This window comes from Miniopterus natalensis, chromosome 7 (genome assembly GCF_054644295.1).
Source record: "Miniopterus natalensis isolate mMinNat1 chromosome 7, mMinNat1.hap1, whole genome shotgun sequence".
NCBI classification, from domain to species: domain Eukaryota; kingdom Metazoa; phylum Chordata; class Mammalia; order Chiroptera; family Miniopteridae; genus Miniopterus; species Miniopterus natalensis.
The window spans coordinates 12076836-12099092 of record NC_142087.1 but is presented as its reverse complement, the minus strand read 5'-3'; the positions used below and the strand labels follow the sequence as shown (position 1 = coordinate 12099092).

Genomic DNA, 22257 nt, shown 5'->3' with positions numbered 1-22257 from the left:
GTTGTGGGCTGCAGCCGATCAATGACTCTCCATCACTGATGTTTCTCTCTCTCTCTCTCTCCTTCTCCTTTCCTCTCTCTGAAATCAATAAAGATATATTTAAAAAAAAAAAAAAGAATTAAAAAAAAAAGGTTCTGAAAATGAAAAGAAAAGGAAGGAAGGAAGGAAGGAAGGAAGGAAGGAAGGAAGGAAGGAAGGAAGGAAGGAAGGAAGGAAGGAAGGAAGGAAGGAAGGAAGGAAGGAAGGGAAGGAGGGAAGGAGGGAGGGAGGGGGAGGAGGAGGAGGAGGAGGGGAGGGAGGGAGAAGGGGAAAGGGAAAGACTTGCGTTTCTTGAATACCATGGGTGTGTCTGATCATTTTAGCAAAACTATAAGTTCCACCATGGCACAGTCTATCTTAAACTTCTTTTCTTTTCTGACCCAATGCTCAACACCATTCTGGGCATGGAGTCGACACTCAATAAAAACTAGGTGGATTGTTTTTCATGTTTTTTTTTAAATAGGACAACCTGGAGAAGGTCCAGAAAAGAACCACAGGAATGATCAAAGAGATGAATAAAAGGTCTTAGTGGAAAGGTTAAAATGAATTGAGGCTATTTAGCTTGGAGAAAAAGCAACTGAAGAACTAAGAAGTAACTTAGAATAACAACACTTGAGCTGGAAGAAATCTCAGAGATCTAAGTCCAACCTTTTCATTTCACAGATGAGGAAACTAAGACCCAGGGAAAGGTTGCAACTTGCTTAATATAGTTTTAGCACAAACTTTTTTAAGTTTCAATTTACACAGTGAAGAGAAAATTTACTCAAGTAGCATGAACATAAATAGCAACAAAAGTACTTACTACAACTTCCTGAAGATCTGCTTATAAGCCCAGAATCTACATGCTTAATGTTTTACTTATGTTTATCACACAACAAACTTGCAAAATATATACTATTTCCTTCCCCACTTTAGAAATGCGGACACTAAAGCTTAAAGAAGTAAAGTCCATTAAAAGGCAGAACATATATTCAGATGACCCTATATCAAGCAGCTTTCAAAAACCTAAGTAGAATTTAATAACACCGGCTCATGCACACTTAGCAACCATTCTCAAAGAAAAGGAACCAGGGATCCTCAGGGAAATTGTGGAATCTCAGGCTAGAGCAAAGAAAATACAAGAACCTGAAATATCTTTGGGTACCAGGAAATAAGGAAGTGTTCAAAAAATGATGAAGGCATGTAGAAAGGTACTTGAAGGAGTATACAATAGCCAAAGCTGAGACAATTAGATCAACAAAAAATTAAATAATGAGAATTATAACTCATAGAAGAAAATAAATACCCATGAGCTCCTGATATAAATAAATGGAATAAGTAAATGGTGAAGAAGTGACAGCTCTTTCTTCCAGTAGAATTCCAATCAATAAATGTCGCAGTAATGATAGAAAGAGAAAAGCACCATTAATCATTACCACAGTAATGATTGTTGCAGTCAAGAACCAGCAACAGAATTATCATTTGAAGCAGCAATTCCACTTCTGGGTATATATCCAAAAGAATTTAAACAGGATCCTGAAGAAATATTTGCACACTTATGTGTATTGCAGCATTATTCACAATAGGCAAGATTGGAAGCAACCCAAATGCCCACCAAGAGATGAATGGATAAAGAAAGTGTAGTATATACAAATAATGGAATATTATGCAGCCTTTTTAAAAACAGGAAACCCTATTACATGATATAACATGGATGAACCTTGATGACATTATGCTAAGTGAAATAAGTCACAAAAGAACAAATATTGTGTAATTCCATTCATATGTAGCATGTAAAGTAGTCAAAATATAGAACAGAAAGTAGAAAGGTAGTTGCTAAAGGCAGAGGGTGGAGGATGACTGTTGAATGGGTAGACTTTCAGTTTTGCAAAATGAAAAAGTTCTAGAGATTTTTTGTACAACAATGTGAATATACTATACACTACTGAACAGTACTCTTAAAAATGGTTAAGGTTGTACCCTGGCCAGTGTGGCTCAGTGATTATTTTGTTGGCCTGCACAATGAAAGGTCTAGGGTTCAATTCCTGGTCCAGGGCACCTACCTAGGTTACAAGTTCACTCCCACCCCAGTGTGGGCAAATTTGGGAGGCAACCAATTGATGTCTCTCTCACATCAATGTCTCTGTCTCTGTCTCTGTCTCTGTCTCTGTCTCTGTCTCTCTCTCTCCCCCCCCCCCCTCCCACTCTCTCTAAAAATCAATGGAAAAAATGTTCTCGGTGAGGATTTACAAAACAGAACAAAACCAAAAAAAATGGTTAAGGTTGTAAATTTAATGTTATGTTTTTTAATCACAAATTTTAAATTAGTTAATATTATGTATCATTTTAAAAGAACCATCAATGGATGCTAAAAGTAGTGAGCAAAAGTATGATCAGAAACAGAATATTTACATAGTCTTAAAGTATCTTCTCACAAGATACTAATTAAAAGGGGAAAAATGATAACTTTATAGTAGGGAAACCTGACAGACGCCAATTTAATAACTAAGTCATCAAAGTTAACATCACCAGTAATAAGACATACTGGCATCAGGTATCCTGGTATGATGTACTGAGACAGAAACATTACTTTCGCCAAAAATGCGTAACCTCAATCTAATTATAAGGAAATATTAGACAAACCCAAATTGAGAGACTACAAAAGGACATTGGGGGGGGGAAACTAGTAATATTGGAAAAAGGTGTGTTGATTAGTTAGTATTAGTAGTATTATATCAATGTTAATTTCCTGGTTTCAATAATAATTACACTATGTACATGGAACATTAATATTCAAGGAAGCTAGATGAAGCGTATATAGAATTTACCATTATTTATTTTACAACTTTTCTATAAGTTTAAATTTTTTCCAAAAAAAATTTTTAAAGCAGGATCACTGTAGTATGACAACTTTAAGAGATTTAGGAAAGACAGAGATGAGAGTACAATGTCCCTAGCTTTTTAAAAATAATATGGTTATAGCATTTGACACTACCCTAGAGATCACCTGCTACTACCACTCATCCAATGAAGGATTCTTTTATGTAATGCCTTTAACATACAGTCTTCCAACAATTGCTTCAATAGGTCTAGTAAGAGTAAATTTACTATGTCAAAATGCGTCCCATACATCCCATTATACTACAATTCTAATTAACACAAAGTTCTTCCTCATTCTGAGCCAAATTCGCCTCCCTGTTAGACATGTACCTGAGGATGTCATCCTGAGGCAGCAGTTTCTGACCAGGGGTTCTCAAAAATGGGAACATACACTGAGGTACAGTCAATAAGACAAAATGTCCAGTTTATTTACATTGACTAAAATTACATCTTGTCAGCATGAAATAAACCACCCTAAGTTATCTATGTGGATGCTTTCCTATAATGCTACCGCAGAGCCTAATACAATACCTGGTATATATCAGGTACTCCAGAAATGTTTATGATTCAAAGAATCAGGCACAAGTCAGAGAGTCATATAATGAGTTCCCCTCTCCACCATCTATGCACACACAAATAACAAATGATTTGGAACTATATAGTAAATTCTATTAAAACTTTCCAATACACAAAAGTAATAGAACATAGTCTAACTCTGAAAAACGATAGCTCCCTAACTACCCAGAGTAGATGCCTCTTCTGCCCAGGCATATCCTTCATTCATTCAACTTAATTTAATACCTACTCTGTATCTGGCTTAGTGAGAAGCCCCGGAAATACAAGGACAAACAAGACATTTCTTCAGAAGGGCAAGGTTTACATACTAGTTGAAGGGAATTACTGAATATTTTAAATATTTTAATACCTTATATTTATATAAGTAAATTACATAAATAGATACACAGATGCTCCTCGACTTACAAGGGGGTCAGAATCCAATAAACCCCCTGGACTTATGATGGGGTCACAATCCAATAAATCCACTGTTAAGTCAAAAATGCATTTAATACACCTAACCTACTGAAAGCTTAGCCTAACCTTAAACATGCTCAGAACACTTACATTAGTCTACAGTTGGGCAAAATCACCTAATACGATGCATACACTGTAGAGATCAGTTGTTTACCATCATGATCAAGTGGCTGACTGGGAGCTGCACCTCGCTGCCAATATTTAGCATCACAAGAGTATTATACCACATATTCCTAGCCCAGGAAAAGATCAAAATTCAAACCTGAACTACAGTTTCTACTGAATGCATATCGCTTTTACACCACTGTAAAGTTGAAAAATCTTAAATCAAATCATTGTAAGTTGTGGACCATCTGTAATTATATATCAAAAACAACTTTTTAATTGCATCAAATATAGAAAAGAAAGTTCATAGCTACAGAAGAAATTCATATAAATTGGTAAGAAAAATAAATTTCCCAGTAGATAAATGGAGAAATTATATGAGCATACAATATTCCCAATCTGGAATACAACTGGTAAACATAGAACAAAATGTTTAACCCTGACAGATAAGCAAGTAAATGCAAAGCAAAACAAGGTAACATTTCCTACCCACTTAGTTTAAATTTTTTTTAAATACCTAACTTAGGGGCTATAATGATGAAAAACTAGTTATATATACACTGCTGGTGGCAGTATATATTAAAACAACTTTTTGGAGAGGTAAACTGTTCATACCCTTTGACCAAGGGTATACCTGCCTAGGAATTTATCTTTAATAATTAAAAATAAGAAAAATTATATATCAAGAAAACGATAACAACATTAAAGTCCATAATGGCAAAAAATTTTGTAAATAATTTTAATATCAAACAAAGGCTAAGTAAATAGAATAACATGCAGCCATTTAAAAATGTAATTATGAAATCTATCTAACAACATGAGTAATGTCTGTTCCAACAAGTGAAAAGGTACCAGAACATAAAATTCTGTGGATATTTGTTAAGGTACCTAAGGAAAAAATTAGTACACACCCACGGACTAGAAAAAAAAAGCAGATGTTTTCAGCTTGAGGTCATGAGTGATTTTTATTTCCTTTATTATTAATTATTTGTATGATTAAGAAAAATCAGGAGAAAAAAACTTTTAAGGAGCATCCATGTTAAACTACATTCTAATAAATTATGTGTCAATGGTAAATTAAGGCCTCAAATAATTCTTTGGATTTTATGTTCGTAAAAAGAAAAAAACAAAGAAAGAAACATTTCTTCCCCCAAATAAAAGTGTCTATGAAAAGAAACGTTAACCCTGAGGTGAATATCTGGAAGCACTCCCAACAGTAAAAATCATCAGACTGTGGCATGGTATCCTAGGCTAAGTTCCACTGTTGGGGTATTTAGAAGCAACGCCCTAGACACCATACTGTAGGAATCAGTCCTGAGCTGGCACCACAGAGACCCAGAAGTGGTCTCATGAGGTTTTTCCATCACACAATTTGGGTAGCTAATCTATAAATACATGATATTTGCACATAAACACTAAGGTTTTCATACTAACCAAAGGAACAACAAACCTTACCTGGGAAGTGGCAGACAGAGTCCTGCCCCACTGTCCCCGTGTAGGAGACAAAGGTACCAACAGGCTGCATACTGGACCCCACTGGGAGATGCTAATCTGGTTCCTCTAAAGAAAGAAAAAAATAGTCCGTCAAGAATCTGTATCAGACTCCTTATGTAGAAGGCAAAGAGTATATACATATATGTTTAGAAATCCTGCCAGAACAGGGCACATGAAAAGAGAACATCTAAAACAGGACCAGGATCAAGCCTTCCAAAGCTTATCACTTTAAGGATAAGATTACCCTGCCTATTCCTGATCCATGGACTAAAAGAACTCTAGTAATAGCTGACTCAAGCAGAGAACATAGGCGCCCTCTCAGTAGAGGAACAAAATAAGCAGACTTCAGGCATATTACAATAAAAATATCATTTTATTATTGATTGATTGATTTCTTTAGAGAGAGAGAGAAGAACTGGAGAAACATTGATTTTGTTGTCCCACTTACTTATGCATTCATTGGTTGATTCTTGTATGTGCCCTGACCAGGGATCGAAGCCACAACCTTGGCATATCAGAAAGATTATCTAAATAACTGAGCTATCTGGCCAGGATAAAAGTATCATTTCAATTAGAGTTTGCAATGCCTTTTCAAACTGACTTACCTGATAGTTATAGAATTCCTTTATAGTAAACAGTGCTGAGATTATCATCATCCCCAAAAGGATAAAGAAACTAGGGCTGAAATTTCTGGGGTGGGAAAACACACTTGGGCAAGTAATTTCCAAGACAAAAGAGATTAAATGGCTGAGCTAGACTGTGATTCAATTTTTCCCTCTGGCATTAGTGACCTCAGAAAGGTCTCTGGGCCAAAGTGAAAGGCTAGGCTGGAGAAAGGAGGAGCTCTACTTTGCTAAATGAGAAACCTGCTTTATTTTATGAACCTGAAACACATTCCACTGTGTAAATGGCATCCATGTACACAGCACTGGAAATCTCTATTCTAGGAACCAACTCTGGGGGAATCAAGGATTTCTTTCACTTGACCTGTAGACCTTATACAGTCATGCTGAGGACTGGATACACAAATTATTTGAACACAGTTTGCCAAGCATAAACGACAATGCCAGCGGTCAAAAATTTGGATTCTAGTTTAAACTCAGCTACTCTAATATGATCTTTACAGGTAATTTAACCTCTATGACGCTCAGTTTCCTCATAGCAATTATTAGTAATACTTATGAGCACTTACTACATACCAGGCACTTTTCTAGGTACTTTACAGGCACTTTTCTAGGCACTTTACTTATATGAACTCATTTAAACCTCACAATCATCAACCAATGACCTAGGTATATTGTTATTATCCCATTTATATAAAGAAACTGAGGTATGGGTATGTCACATTGTTAATAAATGGCAGGGTTAGGATTTGAACCCAGGCAGCACGACTCCAGGGTCCAGGGCCATTTATGGAATGGAAGGGTCACGGGAATATCTCCAAAGTCACTTCTGGCTCTCTCACTCTATGACCTAGTCTTGAACCAATTAATCCACAGCATAGTATTGTGGAAAGAGCCATGTACTTGGAATTAAAACACTGATTTGACTCTTGGCTTCACCGTTAGTAAGCTACAAACCTTTGTTGCTTCTTTTATAAAATAAAGAAAAATCCCTGCTTCTCAGGATTTTAAGAAAAATCAACAAATGTACTTTGCAATATATCCAACTCAATAAATATTAAGTTGAATCTGAATCTCCATTTCCTTATGAGTAGGCAGAATTTTAAACCTAGAGATACTTTCTAAAGTGTCTCACAGTTCTAAAACTATATTAACTGTTTCTAATAGGCCATTCATAACATTATTTCAAATGAAAAATAATGAATAAAAATATTTCATTTCAGCTGAGGTTTGATCTGTTGAGACAATTTTCAATTGAGAGACAGTTACTGGCTTTTTGCTGACAGATTTACCAGAATCATTCAATGCCAGATGCTCCTTTCCTAAAAATAAGATAAAACTTCTGCAGATTTAGGCCTGAAGTGGGGCGGGGGGGTGGGGGTAGTAAGAGAAAATTACAAGTAGGAATAATGAAAACTTTTTGGAAGATTTTCTGAAGAATTTCATCATATTTTTCCAATGTCAACAAAATTTTTCTCTGTAATTTTGGCTCTACTTGGTCTTATGCCAATACTTTAAATCAGTTCTTATTAGAAGAAAGGAGCAATCAGCTCTGTTCTTTCCCTCTCCAACCCTACAACAACAATTCTTGTCCAAACCCTTAATTGAAACTGCTGAGGTGTAGCAGAAAGGGTGTTTGAATCCCAAGCCTGCCATGAAATAGCTCTGTGACCCTGAACTAGCTACTCAATTCTCTGGGCCTCCGTTTTCCCTTAAGTAAAGTAGGAATAATAAAAGTTTCCTCAAAGTAGTGTTCCAAGGATCATTTGTAAAAGCACTTTGATAAGAGTAAAACACATACTCAAAGGCATCGTTAGTGTTAAAAACTGTTACTGAATTATATAAGTAAGTGCCTTTTCCATAGCAACAAGAGCCATTTCCTTAAAATATTATTTTGAACCTGGGATTCCCTTTCTCAAAAGTTTATAGTGGCTCCATGTACCTCTTTAATCAAACTTACACACCTGATCTTTACCAACTGGACCCCTCCAGACTCATCGTTATACTTACATACCCGCCTTGAATTCTCCACTCAGCAGTTCCAAAACCTGACTCAGATTCTCTGGTTTGAGAATCACTACTCCACTCCACTCCACACAAGCTAATCCCCTTGTAGTCATTTCTCTGGGACTCTCTTCTTCATTCCCACCCAAATCATGAGCTCATTGTTTCAAGGAGTTTCTCTAGGCTCCAAATTCTAGTTCTACTGACTCTATTTAGTTTCTTTTTCCTTTTCATCTCTTACAATACTTCATTTAATAAATATAAATCTGTGGAAGTACTTCTCTCCCTCTTACAGGTACTAATACATTTATAGCCATTCCCATTTAAAATTATTGCTCTAATTTTGGATAATATATACACCATTACTAAGGGGAGTTTTATTGTCTTTTTGCCTCGCCAACACTTCAAAACCAAAATTTTAAAGATAGGTTTCATGTTATTTCCTATGCAAATTATAAAATGCACGTACCCAGCCAGCGTGGCTCTGCGGTTGAGCATCAACCTATGATCCAGGAAATCGAAGTTCGATTCTGGGTCAGGGCACATGCCCAGGTTTCGGGCTCAATCCCCAGCAGGGGGCATGCAGGAGGCAGCCAATCAATGACTTTCTCATCACTAATATTTCTTTCTCTCCCTCTCCTTTCCTCTTTCTGAAATCAATAAAAATACAGTTTTTAAAAATGCAAGTGATTTTACATTTATATTTCAGATCATTCCGACAGCCCAGCCTTTTTTTTTTTTTTTTTAATACACTTTAATCAGTCCACTAAGCAATCTGTTTCTGCATGTAGTTTTTAAGATACACAATATTTTCCTTGGCTCACTCATGAGCTGGAAAAGGCTTTACAGGCAGTCAATTCTCCTACTCCCCACAGTTATACTTTATAAAGTGACTACAAGTAGAGTTAGCAAATACTGAACCATTGCTTCTAGGGGAAATGCAGGGTTAGGTTCCTGCAGGCCTCTGTTCACATTTTCATCAACCAATCAATACATAACCTTGTTTTATGTGTTTCTGTTTAAACATACCTTATTTAATATATGTTATTGATTCGTTAACATTGAACTCACAGCCAACAGCAAGCACTATAACTCATCCTGAACAAAAACTACCAAACATACAAACTTTCTCCATAAGAAACATCACAGCATTTTTGCACTTTGCATCATTAGACAGCACTTCAGCACTACACTTGCAAGCCAATTTTAAACAGAGAAATTACCAACAAAAGCACAAAAACAAAACAAAACAAACAAAAACATGGCACTAACTAGACCATGAAAAGGATACTTGTTTACAAAAGTAGTGTGGCCTTGATCAACCTCAGCAAGAAACATGCATGCTGTAGCTCAAATTTTTCACCCCTCTACACATCCATAAATGACTGCAAAAGTTTCATAAGTATTGATTCTGAACTACAAATACAATTTAGCAAGTACAGTAGTCCCCATTACCTGTAGGGGATACATTCCAAGACCCCCAGTGGGCCTGAAACTGCAGGTAGTACCAAACCCTATATATATATATATATATATATTTTCCTATACATATACACCTTTTCACTTAAAGGAAGCACTTTGTAGCTTCCCTTTAGTGTATGTGAATAACCAACATCACTACTCTTACGTCTTGGGGCCATTATCAAGTAAAATAAGGGTTACTCAAACACAAGCACTAAGATACTGCAACAGTCATTCTGATAAGCAAGATGGCTACTAAGTGATTAACTGCTCAGTAAGTGTATACAGACAGCATGCATACACTGGAAAAAGGAATGGTTCCCTTCTTGGGAGGGACAGAGAGGGACAGTGTAAGATTTCATCATGCTACTCAGAACTGTGCACAATTTAAAACTTATGAACTGTTTATTTCAGGAATTTTCCATTTAATATTTTCAGTCCGAAGTTGACCATGGGTAACTGAAACAACAGAAAGCAAAACCGTGGATAAAGAGTACTACTGTATGTGCATTCACAAATATAAAATCTGTGAATAATGAAGACCAATCAAATCCTTTACTCTGTAATTCTCCAGTGGTGTCTGTATTCTGAATGCCATCAATACCAATTCCATTCTGTTGTCTAAAGAATAAACACTACTTTAGCAAACTCTCCTGCAAGTCACAATACAGCATGCTACAGAAGGGTACTTATACACACAGGAGGAGCAGAGAATGTTCAACCATTCCTTCAGTAATTACGGAGTACTCTGCCTCCTCCCACTTTGTTGGAGGTGTCCAATCTGAGCTTTCAAAAACTGACTACATACAGGAAGGATTTGCGCAAATGAGTAACTATATCGACAATGAAGGGTCAAGTTTTATCAGAGGAAGAAGTTGACAAGTATGAAAAGGCAGAAGGCTAGAATAAACACTGTGTATTGGGTTGGAATTACAGTAATTGGTGTATGTTTTTAATATATATAGATAAGTAGATAAAGAGATATATGTGTGTGTATATGTGTATTTCCTACCCCTGTCCTGATAGGGCCTGGAAGCAATGAGAGCCTTTTAGCAATGACCACATGTAGCATCCAGACTTGGTTTCTAAAAAGCAATAATCAGTAAAAGGAATCAGTCTTCTCTGAAGAAAAGTTGACTCCTGAAATGGATCAATGCTCCTGAAAGCCATATTCACAAAAAATGTCATTATTTGATATTTGATCTGGCCAGTAGTTCCTTGGAAGACTCCATTTACAAGGCCGTCTTGGAACTCACCCAGTGTTAAAAACCGCTTTCCCCAGGAGCATTGACTGAAAACAAACTTGTAGAGGCATTTGTTTAACTCTGTGGCTGCCTGAGGCAGTGGATAACAATTGGGGAAAACAATAAGCTAAATGGAAAAGCTTAAAAGGAAAAGCAGGGGAAAGAGATGTTCGTAGGGACTTTGAAAAGCTCTGACATATTCCTGGGAATTTGAAGGCTATGCACATGCACAGGGCTGTGCACACACCCAGAGCTGTGCACATAAACAAGAAAGACCTGAGAATGCCCTAAGTTCTCACCTCTGGTTGACCTTGAGGCTCTGTACAAGCAGGGAAGTAAAGGTTAAGGCAGAGCTGTCAAATGTCTGGCAGAATGTTGAAGGCCCAGACATGCACACAGAGCTCCTCAGCAAAAACTCAGAGGCTTACTGGTTCCAGGCATTTAAGGAAATCTCCAACCATACATTATCTGACCACCAAGCTAACTGAGCAGAGAGCATACAACAAAGAATACAAACTTTACAGAATTAATTCAGAAAAGTCACTAAACAGAAAAACAATAACAAATTCTGGGAAAGGAACTGATTTCCAGAGTTGCCACATTATGTTCTTTCAAGTTTCCAGTTTTCAACAAAAATTTATGAAACACATAAAGAAATAAAATCCATACACGCGGGGGAAATCCAATAGAAACTGTCCCTGAGGAAGCTGAGACATTAGACAAACTAGACAAAGATTTTTGAACCAGCTATTTTAAATACTCAAGATCTAAAGAAGCCCAGCAGGGGTGGCTCAGTGGTTGAGCATTGACCTATGAAGCAGGAGGTCACAGTTCAATTCCCGGTCAGGGCACATACCTGGGTTGTGGGTTTGATCCCCAGTCGAACATTCGGAAGGCAACCAATCCATGTTTCTCTCTCACATCAGTGTGTGTGTGTGTGTGTGTGTGTGTGTGTGTGTGTGTCTCCCCCTCTCTCTTCTTTCCTCTCTCTAAGCATGTCCTTGAATAAGGATTGAAAATAATAATAATAATAATAATAATAATAATAATAAAAACTCTGGAGTTGAAAAGAACAATAAATAAACATTTCACTAGAGGGGTGCAACAACAGAGTTGAGCTGAAGAATCACTGACCTTGAAGATAGGTCAACTGAGATTATCCAGCCTTAAGAACAGAAAGAAAAAATAATAAAGAAAATTTAACAGAGCCTCGGAGACCTATGGAACACCACCAAACATACTGACATGTATAATGGGAGTCTCAGAAGGGGAGGCAAGAAATAAAGGGACAGAATAAAATATTTAAAGAAATACTGGCAGAAAACATCCCAAATTTGATTTAAAAATCAATCTATAAATCCAAGAAGTTCAACTAACTCTAAGTAGGATAAACTCAAGAGATCCATAAATAGACATATTATAATCAAGCTGCTGAAAGACAATAACAAAGACAGAATCTTGAAAGCAGCAAGAGAAGCAATTCATCATTTACAAGATATCCTAGATAATGTAACAGCTAATTTCTCCTCAGAAACCATGGAGGCCAAAAGGCAGTGGGATGAAATATTAAAAGTGCTGCGGGGGGGAGGGGAGTAAGGCTGTCACAAGAATTCTATACGGTGTCCCCAAAAAAAGTATACACACACTGCACTGGTTGGTGTTGCTCAGTGGTTAGAGCATCAGCCTGTACACTGGAGGGTTGTGGGTTCAATTCCTGGTCAAGGGGATGTGCTGGGTTGCAGGTCCAATCCCCACCCCTGCTCAGGCCCGTGTGGGAGGCAACCAATAGATGTGTCTCTGTCACATCAATGTTTCTCTCTCTGTCTCTCCCCTCTCTCTTTCCTTGTCCCCCTCTCCCTTTCACTCTCTCTAAAATCAATGGAAAAAAATATCCTCACTCCTAGGGTGAAGATTAAAAAAAAATGTAGCCAGGCCGGGCGTGGCTCAGCGGTTGAGTGACGATCTAGGATCCAGGCGATTGGGTTCAATTCCCGGTCAGGGCACATGCCCGGGTTGTGGGCTCGATCCCCGGTTGGGGGCGTGCAGGAGGCAGCTGATCAACGACTCTCTCATCATTGATGTTTCTATCTCTCTCTCTCTCCCTCTCCCTTCCTCTCTCTGAAATCAATAAAGATACTTTTTAAAAAAAAAATGTATACACATACTTTGAATAATTATAAAGGCAGTGTTTATTAAAATACATTTCATTTTCAAAATTGAGCTATCAGTTGTTAAAGTGTATATACATTTTTTTCAGACACCTTGTATATCTAGCAAAACTATCATTCAAAAGTGAAGGAAAAATTAATACTTTCTAGATAAATAAAAACTAAGGGAATCTATCTATAACAGACCTGCCCTACAACAAATACTAAAGGGAGATCTTCAGGCTAAAATAAGACTTTTGACACTACATTAACTTAAATCCACATGAAGAAGTAAAGTGCACTGGTAATGGTAACTATGTAAATAAATAAAAAATATACTATAAATGTATTTTTTTAACTTTTTTATTGAATTTATTGGGCTGACATTAATTAATAAAATTATATAGGTTTCAGGTGTACATTTCTATAATATATCATCTTTATATTGTATTATGTGAAGTTCACCATCCCAAGTTTCTTTCCATATCCTCTTCTATCTCCCCCACCCCCACTTCCCTCTAATAATCACCATACTGTTGTCTGTGTCTGTTTGTTTGTTTTTGTTTAATCTCTTCACCCTTTTCACCCAGCCCCCCAACTCCCCTCCCCTCTGACAGCTGTCAGTCTGTTCTCTATTTTTCTAATTCGTTAGTTTATTTTGTTCATTAGATTCCACGCATAAGTGAAATCATATGGTATTTGTCTTTCTCTGCCTTATTTCACTTAGCATAATGCTCTAAATGTATTTTTCACTTGTAATTGTTTTTTAATTTTTAATTTAAAAGACAACTGAATAAAGCAAAAATTATAAATCTACGTTGATGGGCATATAATCTAAAAAGATGTCATTTAAGGCCCGGCCGGCCGTGGCTCAGCTGTTGAGCGTCGACCTGAGATCCAGGCGATCAGGGTTCGATTCCCAGTCAGGGCACATGCCAGGGTTGGGGCTTGGTCCCCAGTCCGGGGCCTGCAAGAGGCAGCTTCTATCTCTCTCTCTCCCTCTCCTTTCCTCTCTCGGAAATCAATAAAGACATATTTTTTAAAATAAATAAATAAAAAAAAATAAAAATAAAAAGATGTCATTTAAATGACAATAATGGCACAAAGTATGAGAGAAGGAATGGAGCAATATTTAATCAAAAGCTTTTATATACTCTTATTGAAATCAAGTTAGTAATAATCCAAACTAGATTGTTATAAATTAAGATGTTAATTATAATCCCCAGGCAAACACTATGAAAATAACAAAAAATAATAGTAAAATCTTATACTATATACAAAAATTAACTCAAAATGGGTCAAGACCTACATTTCTTTTTAATAGTGTTACTGACTTTTTTCAGAGAAGGGAAAAGAGAGAAACATTGATGTGAGAGCACAACATTGATCAGCTGCCTCCTGCAGATCCCCTACTAAGGATCAAGCCCAAAGCCCAGGCATATGCGTGACTGGAATCAAACCAGCAACCTCTAGGTGCATGGGACGATGCCCAACCAACTAAGTCACACCAGCCAGGCCAAAGACCTAAATTTAAGGCCTAAAACTATGAAACTTTTAGAAGAAAACATAAGGGAAAGCTTCATGACATTGGACTTGACAGTGATTTCTTGGATATAACATCAAAAGCACAGACAAAATGAAAAATAGTTAAGTTGAAATTCATCAAAATTAACTCTTGTGCATCAAAAAATACTATCAACAAAATGAAAAGGCAACCCATGGAATGGGAAAAAATATTTGCAAATCATATATCTGATAAAGGGCTGATACCCAGAATATATAAAGGACTCCTACAACTCAACAATAATAAAAAACAACACTCAATTAAAAAATGGGCAAAGGACTTAAACAGACATTTTCCTGAAGATATACTAAAGACCAATAAGCATATAAAATATGCTGAGCATCACAAATCATTAGAGAAATGCAAATCAAAACTACAATGAGATACCGCCTCACACCCATTAAGATGGTCACTATGGAAAAAAAAATTAACTATTGGTGAAGATATGGAGAAATTGGAACTCTGTGTTTTGCTGGTAGGAATGTAAAATGGTTCAGCTGCTGTGGAAACAGAATGGCAATTCCTCAAAAAATTAAACATGGACTTACCATATACTCCAATAATTCCACTTCTTAGTTTATACCCAAAAGAAGTAAAAACAGGGACTCGAACAGATATCTGTATACCCATGTTCATGGTAGCACTATTTCACAATAGTCAAAAGGTAGAGTAACCCAAGTGACCACTGACAAATGAACAGATAAATATACTGTGGTATATATACACAATGGAATAGTATTCAGCCTTAAAAAGGAAGGACATTCTGACACATGCTACAACATATATAAACCTTGAGGACATTATGCTAAGTGAAATAAGCCAGTCACAAAAGGACAAATACTGTATGATTCCACTTATATGAGGTACACAGAGTAGTCAAAATCTTAAAGACAGAAAGCAGAATGGTGGTTGCCCTGGGCTGAATACAGAGTTTCAGTTTTGTAAAATGAAAAAAGTTCTGTGGATGATGGTGGTGATTTTGGCACAACAATGTGAATGTATTGAACCCTGAACTGTATCCTCAAAAGGGCTAAAATGGTAAATTTTATGTTATATGTATTTTACTAAAAATTTTTTTAAAGTACAATGTGGCTTTCTGCAATTTGTATTACTGTCAAAGAAATGCAGAAATGATCACCAATGCCCAGGACAGCTCATAAAACTATAAGCAAGTCCCATTGCACTGCTCAAAAGGCCAGTGCTTCTGCTGGAGCTATTCAACAATAGTGTTTTAGTTTCCTCCTCCTTCCCAAACCCATCATTAGAGAGGAAATAAAACTGGCCACTAAGCCTGACAGAAGAAAAAGTAAAGGAAGACTAATGAGAATGTTTCAGGAAGACTACTTCTCTGTGGTTCAATTTTCTTATCAGTAAAATGGGAAAAATAATAGTGCTTACCTCTTCAAAGGACTGTTGTAAGGATTAAGTTCACATATATAAAGTACTTAAGAGTGCTTAGCACATAGCAAGTGCCCTATAAATGTTAGCTGTCAATATTATTGCCCAGGAAATCTCAACACCTTGCTTCAACTACAACCTTTATCTCAGCGCTCTCTCCCCTTCTCTCTCTCTCCTGAACACCAACTCGCCAGCTGCCAAAAGTTTAAATATATATGTGTATATACACATATATACATATGTGTGTGTGTGTATATACACATACATATATATATCCAGCTGGATCTTCTCAGTGGACACTGCTATTAACTCAGTCATCAAATGCTGACCTGGGACTCACTGTTAAGACTCCCCCTTCTCCCTCACCCTAAACATCTAACCTCTCACCAAGCCCTATATACTGTTTCCTCTTGAAGCCATCCCTTCCTCTTTAACCACACTGCTCCTCCCCACTTACTACAGGCCCTTATCACTTCTTCTAGGATTACTTAAGTAGCGGCTGACTGGCTTTGGGGTCTCTAATCTTAGCTCTCTCTGATCCATCCACAACTGCTTCAGTGATCTATTAAAACAAAAATCTAACAGTGGGTATGTGAATGTTTACTATGTTGACTATTAAAAACAAAATTTATACTTTCAAAATAATTTAATTTAGAAATGCATTTAAACATCACTACTACCAGCTGATTCTCTGATCAACCCTATCAAATTTACTGTTACGAAAATCTGAGGCTCAGAGAAGTTAGGTGACTTGCTCAAGGTCACACCCACAGTAAGTAACAGAGCCAAGCTTTAAGCCTAGGCCCTTCAGCCTCCTAAACGCGTGCACTTTCCTGTATCTGTGAGTTACTCACAGTGCCTAACCCAAATGCCTTTTTGGAGTAGGTGATCAATAAATATCTGCTACTCTGATGTTTACTGACACTTTCAACTTGTCCTAAGGGAGTTTCCACTGCTTTGTCACTGGAATGTTAACATTTATAACATAAGTTAAAAATACTTCAAAGAATCACAGTATAAAGTGAAAGTCACTTTCCTTATCTAAATTTGCTTTTTCCCTGAAAAGATTAATAGAAAGGGATAAATGAGGGGAGGATCCAACTACTAGAGGACAGATCCAACTAATAGAATCCATTCAGAGAGGTACGTTCTATGGATGCTACCACCTCAGAAGAAATGAACCTGAAACAGTGCGCATCCTCAGGAGCAAGAGTATTTAAGATAGCTGGGGTATCCACTAACTTCCAAAACAAACCAAGGGGTTTATTTCAGGTATTCAGCCCAATAAATGTTTCATCTCTTCCCCCAAATATCCGTCTTAAAAACTAAATAACTTAGGACATCCCGGTCGTCATTTCCTTAGCAGTCCTCAGACCTGAATCAATTTCTGCCCTTGCATCAACAATTACTCCACCAAGTGAATCTTTCTGTAGGTTATAAGAGCTATTCTTCAAGCACACATTTACTGAGGAGCAATCTTGGGCACTACACTTTGCTAGGCTGACAAGAAACACAAGTAAAACTGCAGTCCTTGTGAGCCACACATAAAAAGATTAGAAAGAAACACGAGTGTAAAATAACTCAAAAGACAGCCAGAGGCAGGAACATACAGCGACTGCTATGAAAAAACAAGGTCCTTGACCCAGGTTTTGAAAGATTTGCTAAAATTATACTCTCCCATCCCTCCATGGTTAGCAACTAAGCTCTGTATCCTCCTAACCTTTTTCTGCTGCCACTTTCTTTCTCCTTTACTTCCTCGAAGTCACAATATGCTAGAAGGATCCGGACTGTATCACGAGAGGTGTTAAGAAGTCTAGCAGTCCCTCCTTACTTCATTCATTCAACATTTATTGAACACTTACTCTACGCCTGACACTGTGCTAGGCAAGGGGAAGAAGCCAGGTATGGCCCGGTCCTCTAAGCGTACTCCACTTAAGCGCAGTTAAGAACTGGCTTGCTGATATCTGAAACCAACCCACGGAAACTCAGAATCCGAAGGGACCGCAGATTAAGGTCCTACCTCTTCTCACACAGGGCCCCTGAGGTCTGAACGTGACTTACCAACGTCACACTGTACCTCTGCGACAGAACAGGGGCTAGTCAGAACCCCGAAATGCCAACCAGCGCCCCACGTGCTGCCTCTCCCTGAGGGGAAGCGGCCGCAGCTGCGACTGAGGAAAACCAAACGTCATCGGATTTTGGTCCGATGTCACTCTCCCTCTCCTCCAAAGACGGGGAAGCCACGGCCGAAAAGGGTAGAGGGAGGTGGGAGGCTGCCTCAGTCTCCCCGCAGGGAGGCGGTCGCGCAGCCCCGCTGCCGCACAGGCTCCCCTCCTGCACTTCCGTCCCGTTTCTCCCACCCGGTCCTCTCCGACTCCAACCCCGGGCCCGGCGGACGACCCTACAAAATTATTCCTTCACTCACAAGGACTCGCACCAGCAACGCCATGTTCCTCAACAACCATTTCCGGGTGAAGGGTGGGCTTCCGGAGTCCCCGCGGCCACCACGCCCTCTCCCTTCCCCTCCCTCTCCCCGGGTCGCCGTCTCCCGGGAGCGTGCCCAGGCAACGGCGGCGCAGGCGCACAAAGGCCACCGCCGCCCGACCGGCGCGCGCTTCCCGGGTGCGCGAGGCTGCGGCGGCTCCTCCCTTGCGCGCTCTCTCCGTCTCCCTCTCCCTCGCTCTCGCCCACACCTAGCCCGTCGCGGAGGCTGAAGTCCTCCTTCCTTGACCTCCGGCTTCTCGGCTTTCATGGCTCACTCCTTAACGCCCGCCTCACCCAGCCTCACTACTCAGCGCCCTCTTATCAGAGCTCCTCCTTTGCCTGCCTTTTCACTAGGGTTGAAAGAACAGGCTCTCGGGAGGTCCGTTAAACGAGTCTGAGAAGGGGTAGTAGCAGAACACAGGGCACAGGTGAGCCCTGCGAGTCAGGAGAAGAGGACAGTCCCACGCTGACCTGAGGCCTGGCAAGGAGGGAGCTTTGGCGGTTTGGGGTTGTGGGGTTGTTTCATGGGAACATCTCTGAGGGTTGGTAGGAAATGGCTGTAGAGGTGAAGGTGCAGAGCAAAGAACCAAGGTTGCGAGGGTTCCCTGAGGAGGTGGGAGAGAGCAGCCTTGACCAGAAGAGAACCTCTTCGCTGTGTCGCGAGAACAGTGGAGAGGGTGTGGGTGCCCCTGGGGGTGGCGGGAGCAGAGGACAGGACGTGGAAGGGCTCACTCCTCCTCGCTCGGTCCGCAAAGGGACGCCAGACAGGTATGGACACTGACTTCGTGGAGCTCCACTGACTGGGGGGGAGGCGCACGAAAGCCCAGTAAGCCAATGAAAGTAGAAAATAATTAAAAACTGGTAAATGCCATGAAGGAAACAACTGAACTAGAGAATGACAAGGGAAGCTAGGCTTTAGAAAGCGTAGCCAGGTGAAGCCTGTCTGAGGAGGTGACACGAGGGGCCCGGCAGAGGATGAGAAGGAGCGGGCGTCGCGGGAGGCGCTTCGAACCCGCCGCTCCGTCAGCAGTTCTGCGGGAGTGAGCGAGGGAAAGACGCCCGGACGAGTGTCCTGAGATGGGACAGAGCAAGGGTGTATTACAGAAATCCAAAGACCAGGGTGGTATTGAAATTAGTCTCAATTAACTCAAAGAGGTAATTAAGAGAGAGGCAGGCAGGCAGAGGCTAGATTACGCAAGGCCTTCCGGATCAAGTCGAGAGTGTACTCAAGTATAGCAGGAAGCAATTCGGGAATATAAAGCTGAGGAGAACTAACGCCCATGTTTAAGAAGCTGACGTGAAAATGGAAGACCAGTTAGTAGGCTGGTGGTCTCTGAACACTGGTGATTTTAGTATATAAATTTAACTTAGTTTTTATGCAGAATATGAACATCTCCCTCAGTAATCTCCCATAGGCAGGATTTTATAGCTGAAATGAAGATGCTTTCTGCACTCAAGCCGGTAGCTTCCCTGTATTGAAAAACAGTAGTGTAGCGCTCCAACACATAAGTTAGGAGAAATGGCATCACGTATTAAAAAGGCATAAGAGAAACACTCTTGTTAATCAGATTCAAGAAGCAGACTGCAAAGTTAAGACCAAGTAAGTAATTCACACAAGAGATGAGGAACTATGTTGGAGACAAGAAAGAATGTTGAGCCCCTGGCCGGTGCAGCTCAATCCTTTGGCTGTCCTCTGGGTCAGGGCACATGCCCCGGTTGCCGGCTTGTTCCCCAGGAGAGGCATGTTTCTGTCTCTCTCCCCCTCTCCCTTCCTCTCTCTCTAAAAATCAATAAACCATATTCTTTGAAAAAAGAAAAAGCATTGAAAAGATACTATTAAGACACTTAATTTCTTTTCCTCTGGCTATTTTCTCTGTGAACCAGGGGAGAGAGTTTTTTTCTACTCAGGAATACAGATGGTATGAAATTGTAGTTCAGAAGAGTAGAGAGAGCTTCAGGTTTAGCAGAGAATGAAAGAAAAGGAGGCCAGTGAAACACAGAGGATCTAGTTAACATGGATGATTCTTCACTTTTTAAATTTTAATTTATTAATTTTAAGAAAAATGATACATGATTATATTTTCTTTTCTAAAGATTAGCATATCACAGATAAAGCTAAAGTCCCTTTTACTACCACCTTGAATCCCAATCCCTCCCGCTCTAAAATTGAATTTCCTTCCAGATCTTTCTTAATCCTTTCACATACATATCCATACGCCCTTAGAAAATATATCAATCATTCTGGTTGTTACGGGGTTTTGGGTTTTTCTTAACTTAATTGACAACATACTTATGTTTTATTTTGCTGCTTCCTTTTTATTACTCAATTTCTTTTTTAAGTTCTATATATGTTGCTCTATATAGATCCAGTTCATTTCCTTTTAACAGCTGTTCTAGCGTATGATAGAGTTAACAGACAATTTCCTTTTTTCTTATTCTTATAACCAATGTTTTCTTGAATATTCTCATACAGTTAAGAGCAAAAAGTTGCTCTAGCTGGTTTGGCTCAGTGGCTAGAGCATCAGCCTGTGGGCTGAAGGGCTCGGGTTTGATTCCAGCCAAGGGCACGTCCCTCGGTTGCAGGCCCGATCCCCAGCCCCAGTTGGGGCGAGTGTGGGAGGCAACCAATCGATGTTTCTCTCTCTCCCTTCTACTCTCTCTGAATATCCATGGAAAAAATATCCTCGGGTAAAGATTTTTAAAAAAGGATTAAGGTCTCTCTAGGTCATGGAATGAATGTCATCAGCACAAAGAAGGTGATGATATTGTCGAGAAAGAGGTTTGAGTGACAGGCCAGGAAACCTGTATGGGGAAGAATATAAACGGAGGAAGAGGCTGTCAGGAAAGAAGGGGCACATGACTAAGAGAAAATGTAATGAGCAACACTGAGTGAGAGCTTAATGGGTAAGAAAATGTGGTCAGACTGTGGTATTTTTAAATTGAAGGTTTTGGGGTTAGAACTGTTCTGAATGATGAGAGAGTGCAGGGGGTGACTATGGAAGAAAGTGGCTGAAGTGAACTGCAGGTGCAAATCTCTGGAGTGGAGGCCTTCAAAGAATTGAGAGCTCACGATTTAGGATTGGTCATGTACTCAGACATTAAGGTTGCCTAAGATGATGGCTATATTTGGAATGAAGAGGCCTGACACCAAAGTCTGTGATAAACAGTGTCCATGATATTGGTGGTAGCATGAGCATATAGCGTGAACCTTAAAGGAGCAGCAGGTAGAAGGGTAATGGCTTGAATGCGGTATTGGAAAGCAAATGAATGAAGACTCAGTCTTAACACACACAAGGTAAAGAATAATGACAAGCAATATCCCAAAGAAGGACGGCTACAGGGGAAGTAATATTCAAAAAGGAAGACAGGTTTCAGTTAAGACAAAGTAGAAGGAATTTCCTGGGAGCAGGCTGAGGGTATAGACAAGTTTATGTAGTGCAGAACCCGTGGGGATTGCAGGCTCCACAAGGCCCCTCACAGTGCTCCTCCCCCTGCTCCTCAGCCTTAACCCCTCAGTGCTGCTCAGCTTCTCTCCACCCCCAGGGATCATCAGCTCCTTGTCCCCTAAACACTCAGCCTGAAGCCCCAGCAATTTCCATTGTTCTCTCAAAGCTTCCTCTCCCTCCCTACATTTCATCTTTCTCTTTACACTGTCTCTATCCCTCAGAATTTTCATACTTCTTTACAGGCACCACATTGAAATTCAGTCATTCATTGAAAATATATTTGCTGAGCATTTACCATAATTCAAGCTCAGATCTAGATGCTGAAGATACAATAGAAAATAAAGCAAAGTTCCAGTA

At 39.4% G+C, this 22257-nt stretch overlaps 1 protein-coding gene across 1 annotated transcript in view; it reads right to left on the bottom strand.

Annotated features, from left to right (window-relative positions):
* UQCC1 (ubiquinol-cytochrome c reductase complex assembly factor 1) overlaps nucleotides 1-18440 on the bottom strand; it is a 92094-nt gene extending 73654 nt beyond the window's left edge. Inside the window, exons 1-2 of the mRNA XM_016213157.2 lie at nucleotides 18396-18440; nucleotides 5491-5595 (exon numbers count right to left, since the gene is read on the bottom strand). Coding sequence (XP_016068643.1) covers nucleotides 5491-5595; nucleotides 18396-18419 — 129 coding nt within the window. The 5' untranslated portion in view covers nucleotides 18420-18440. The remainder of the gene's footprint in view (nucleotides 1-5490; nucleotides 5596-18395) is intronic.
* Nucleotides 18441-22257: the final 3817 nt, after the last annotated feature.